Here is a 5415-nt window from a genome sequence, read left to right on the forward strand (position 1 = left end):
CTCCGGCCAGGGAAGGACATGTGCCCAAGCCACACAAAACCCCCCTGCATGCCTGGCCACCAAACCAGCGCAGCAAGATTAGTTCCTAAGCCCCGATGAAAGCAGAGGAGCCCAGAGCTCCCTTCCTCGGGCAAACCGAGCACATTAACTTCGCCTCAGCCGCGGGAATACTCGGAAACCGTATGCAAGGAGCTTTATAGAAAATAGACGATGGAGTGGGTGCAGCTTTCGATATATTTGCTCTAGGATATAGTAACAGGCACTAAAGCAAACACGGGCAGGGGAATTAGGGCGGGAGCTTCTGCTTGGCTCGTTGTAAATGACAAAGTGCCGAGACAGCCCGGTCTACGCTACATTCTAGAGTCAAAGGGCTGCCCCCGCGTGCCGCGGGGAACATGCACGCAGCCGGCGGAGGCGTTTCCTACAGCTGCAGCGCCGTGTGCCTAGAACGAGCTGGAAATGTCAATGAACACAACCTAATGGATAAACGGGCTGGGAAAAGCACGCCGCTTCCCGGGGAGGAGCAGCTGGACGTGTTCTCTTCTTTGCAGCGAGAAGAAAAGGGAGGGAAAAAAAAAAAGAAATCGAGGTAAACTTTGCGCCTGTCAAATAGAAATCTAATAGGAAAGAGAGCTGTACATGGTCAAAGTCAAGTCGAGGCTCCAGGAACGTCCAGGACAGTTTCAGGTATTGCCCGCGGCTTCTCGGGCTGCGCCAAGCAAACACCCGGGTGCGAGCGCCGAGCCGCGCATCCCGCCTGCCGGAGCTTCCCGGTGGAAGCTTCCCGGCGCTCCGGGGCCGAGCCGGGCGTGCTCCCCGCCCGAGGGCACCGCGATGGGGGAACGGTCCAGCCTGGAGCCCTGCGGGAACCCGTCGGATCGGAGAGGGCGCGGCAAGGGGGAGCCGGGCCGGCTCGTCCTCACACACCGACTGTCGGTGGTGCCGCGGTGCGGTCAGAGGCCGGGCGTGCCGGCGCAGCGCGGGTCGGCGTCCTGCTCGTAGCGGTAGTGGTATCCCTCCATCTGGTCGCGGCAGGCCTCGCGCAGGTTGTGCAGCCAGCGCTTGATGCCGCGGCGGTTCAGGTAGAGCACCATGAGGAACACGACGCCGATGAGCGCCAGCACGATGCCGAAGAAGACGTAGGAGGCGGTCTCGAGCTCGGCGGGCTCGCCGCCGTCGCCGCGGGCGCAGGCCAGCGCCTCGGGCCGCAGGCGGAGCAGCGCCGTGCCCCGCAGCGCCGCCGGCCCCGCGCAGCGCAGGCTCCGCGCGTCGAGCACGCGGTTGGCGGCGGCGCCGCGCAGCCAGGCCAGGAAGGGCCGCAGGCCGCAGTCGCAGCTCAGCGGGTTGGAGGCCAGGCTGAGGCGCAGCCCCCGCAGCTCGGGCGCGTCCAGGCTGCGCAGCTCGGCGGCCGCCAGCCGCTGCAGCGAGTTGTTGCGCAGGTCCAGCTCCTCCAGGCCGGGCGGCAGCAGGGCGGCCGGCAGCGCCTGCAGCGCGTTGCCCGCCAGCTCCAGGCGCCGCAGGCTGAGGTTGCGCAGGGCCAGGGCGAGCTGCTCCTCGAGCGGGGCGGCCAGCAGCGCCTGGTTCAGCTGCAGCGTGCGCAGCAGCGGCGCCCCGGCGAAGGCGCCGGCGGCCACCGAGAGCAGCGGGTTGTGGCTGAGGTCGAGGGTGCGCAGGGCGGGCAGGCCCTGCAGGGCCATGTCCTCGATGGTGCGGATGTTGTCGTGGCGCAGGCGGAGCAGGCGGAGGTCGCGCAGCGGGCGGGCGGCGAAGGCGGCGCGGGACAGGACGCTCAGGTTGCTGCCGGCGATGCTGAGGTTCTGCACGGCGGCCGGCAGCTCCCGCGGCGGCTCCTCCAGCCGCTCGTAGCGGCACTGCACCAGCTCCGGGGTGGCCACGCAGTAGCAGGCGGACGGGCAGGCGGCGGGGGCGGCGGCGGGCGGCACGGCCAGCTGCAGCAGGGCGAGCCCCAGCCAGGGCAGCCAGCCCGGCCCGCCGCCCGCCCGCCGCGCCTGCCTGCGGGCCATGCTGCCCCCGCGGGCATGCAGCGGGGCCGGGGCCGCCGGGGGGTCGCGCCTGCCTCGCCGCAGCCCCCCCGGGCCGAGCTGCCTCCGGCGCCGCGCCCGCACACGGCGGCTCTGCCGGCAGCGCCGGGCGCGCCGCTGCCCAAATCGGCCCGGGGGGGTGGAAGGGGAGGAGAGCGAGGAGGAGGAGAAGGAGGAGGAGGAAGAGGAGAAGGGGACAGGTTGGGGCTGCCGGGCGCTGCGCGATGGGCTGGGGAGCGCCGCGGGCGGCGGCCGTCGGGGGGAGCCGAGCCGGGCTGGGCTGAGACGGGCTCGGCACCGAACCCACCGAGCCGCCGCCGCCGCTGCGGGCGCCGGGGGTCTGCTCGGGGCTGCCGCGGCCCCCGTGCCGCCCGAGGAGGGATCAGGAGATGCCGCGGTCCCCGCCAAGCCCGGGCAGGATTTGGAGGCTGTCCCGGTCCTTTCCCAGCCAGGTGGGCGTTGGCGGCTGCTGCGGGGTGCCCCCCAGCCCCGGGGAGGGGATGGGGGCTGTCACGGGGGCTCTCCGTCCCAGGGAGGATTCGGGGAATTACCTCCGACGCCTTCCATTCCAGGCAGGAGCTGGGGGGTTGTCTCAGGATCTAGGGGCTGTCCCGCTCCCCTTGCAGCCCCGGTCCCCATTCCCCGACCTTCCCCACAAACCGGGCACCCCGCAGCATCCCTGAGCATTGCAGGGTTGTCTTCCCCTGCTTCCAAGCCTGCTTGGTCCCCGCCGGCATCCCGGGGCTGCCCAGGGCTGGGGACACGGGGGGATCACAACCGCAGGGCACGGAGGGTGGTGTTGGGGTGGGCACGGGATTTTTGGATGCTGGAGTGATGCACAGCCAGGGACTGGGAGCGCTGTGTTCAGAGCCAGATGCGGCAGCAGCTGGATCCCCTTCAGTGCCTAAATACCTCCATCGACCTGGGCTGGGGTCACATTAAAGAAACCCCATCCTGGGCACACAGTCCCAAGGTTTGGGTGGGAAGGGGCCTTGGGAGTGCATCTAGTGCCACCCCCTGCCATGGGCAGGGACATCTTCCACTGTCCCAGGCTGCTCCAAGCCCTGTCCAACCTGGCCTTGGGCATTGCCAGGGATGGGCATCTCGTGGATCCTGATGTTTCCCCTCCTCCCTGTCCTTATCTCTCATCCTGACCTTTCCCCAAAGTATTTCCCCTCTTACTGGGGTTCCTTTCCCTAGAAGGTCTCCTGAACTTCACAGGGACCAGGTGAACCGTGGATGCTGCTGTGAGTCGGTGCCTTGAGCTGCTGCTGACCACCCTGTGCTGCACTCCCAGAATTTGGGCAAACTGTATTTAAAGTGGCAGTGTCTGACAGCAGCCAGAGAAACCAAGGAGCTCGTGGAAGGGTGGGGGAGAGACGCAGACCTGGGAACGTACCAGGAACTGTGTGCCATCACATCCTGAGGTGTGGGGCAGCATCCAGGGCGGATGAGTGGGGAGAGCCAGGTGTGCAGTGGGTCGTGCTGAGCCAGCACTGCAGCACTCCCAGATGGAGCCTCCTCTCTCCCAAAATAGCGCTTTGCAGCCCATTTATCACATTTAATTGCTGTATATAAGGAACTGATGGCACTCTGGAAGACAAGGCAGCGGGTGGGTGAGGTCAGGCCGGGTGAAGCAGGTCCTGGCAGCCTCACCAGACCGGCTGTGAAGATCCCAGCACCTCCCAGACCTTCTCCAGGCTCCTTGGACAAGGAGCTGCCATGAAAAGGGCAGGCACCTTCCCTCCCGGTCCAAAAGCCATAAAACACGGCAGCTGAGTGATGCTGGAGGTTGTGGGAGAGCATGAGGCTCTCTGCAGCTGACCCCTTTGACTTTGAAGGGCGGAGATGCTCCAAGGGTTGGAGGGAAGGGTGTTCCAGGGCTGTTCTGCAGCAGGGTGTCTTTGGGGACGCGGGGGCTCCTGCCTGGTGGCACCATGGTGCCTTCCTTGCCTGCTGCAGCCACCTGGGCTTCCCCAGGGCAGAGCTGTGAGCCTTGGGGAGCAGGGCAGTGCCAGAGTGTGCAGCAGCTCCCCAGGTCCCACACCCGCCCCAGGCTGATGTTACTCATTCCCCGGTGTCATGCTGGATCCTGGAGCCCCTCAAACACGCTGTGTGCAGACCTTCAAACCCCTGGCGGGCTTGGATCGATCTGAGAGCCTCCTCCACCATCCCCCCTGACCGTAATTCTGCATTTGAGGCAGCATTGAAGACTTCCTGTGGTTAAAGGCCGGGAGATTGTGTCTGCCATTGCCATGTCTCAGGATGAGATTAGGTCAGGCTGATGTGATTTGTTCCTACAATTCCATACAGACCGTTACTCATTGCCTCGTTATCTTCTGGATGCTTCCAAGGAGAATTGATTGCTTGTGCCATGTCTGGTGACCTCTGTCAGGCCACCTGCTCTGTGACATTGCTTCTCTTTCCCCTCATCACTGGTGGCCCAGGTTATTTGGGTTTGGCACCCTGGGGATGTGCAAGCACAGCTCCGGTTCCTCTCCCACCCTGTCCCACGCTGGGTTTTTTGCTGCTGGTGCTGCTCTTGTTTGCAGATGGCTTTTTAGTGAAGGCTGGAACAAAAAGGCAGTGAATGCTTTGGCTGGTTCCTTCTAGTGATACATGGCATCCTTCCTTCCCTCTCCATCCCTCTGTGTTTCCTGCTGCTGCAGACTGAGGCTGAAGGCTCTCCTCGTCCTCCTCTGGGCAGAGAATGGATGGAGAGCAGCCCTGAGGAGAAGGACCTGGGGGTGTTGATGGGTGAAAAACTCCACATGCTCCAGCCCAGAAACCCTGGGCTGATCCCACAGCCTGGACAGCAGGAAGGGGGGATTCTGCCCCTGTGCCCAGGTGAGACCCCACCTGCAGAGCTGCCCCAGCCCTGGGGACACAGCAGCAGCACCTGGAGCTGCTGGAGAGAGCCCAGAGGAGGCTCCGGGTGGGCAGGCCCTGGCACAGGTGCCCAGAGCAGCTGTGGCTGCCCCTGGATCCCTGGCAGTGTCCCAGGCCAGGCTGGACAGGGCTTGGAGCAGCCTGGGACAGTGGAAGGCGTTCCTGCCAGCACTGCAACATTTGAACCCAGCCATTAACCTTTGCTCAGCCAATGCTGGCAGCAGCGTCCCTTTAAAACCCACACCTGTGACACTGGAACTGCTCATTTCCCTGCAGGAGCATGCTTGGAAAAATGCTGGAAAATAAGGAATAATTTTTTTCAATGTTTCCCACATAAATCTGTTGGAAATAACATTTCTTTCACTTAAAAAAATTATTCCACCTATGTTTGGAGAGGTTTGGCACTGAAGTCCTGGTTTTGCCTAGTCCTAACTGATTTCTTTCCCTCCCTTGCTCACACCCTCTTGGCATTACAAAAGGTCTA

General features: G+C 63.9%; 1 protein-coding gene across 1 annotated transcript; it reads right to left on the bottom strand.

The window, feature by feature from the left end:
- Positions 1–224: 224 nt before the first annotated feature.
- Positions 225–2024, bottom strand: TPBGL (trophoblast glycoprotein like). Its single transcript, XM_059466580.1, has one exon. It carries the CDS (start codon positions 2022–2024, stop codon positions 954–956), a length of 1071 nt encoding a protein of 356 aa, XP_059322563.1. The 3' UTR covers positions 225–953.
- Positions 2025–5415: the final 3391 nt, after the last annotated feature.

This window comes from Ammospiza nelsoni, chromosome 2, assembly GCF_027579445.1.
Source record: "Ammospiza nelsoni isolate bAmmNel1 chromosome 2, bAmmNel1.pri, whole genome shotgun sequence".
NCBI lineage: Eukaryota > Metazoa > Chordata > Aves > Passeriformes > Passerellidae > Ammospiza > Ammospiza nelsoni.

Excerpts from the sequence above, each read along its gene's own strand:
- TPBGL (XM_059466580.1), bottom strand. The coding sequence starts at position 2,024 with ATGGCCCGCAGGCAGGCGCGGCGGGCGGGCGGCGGGCCGGGCTGGCTG.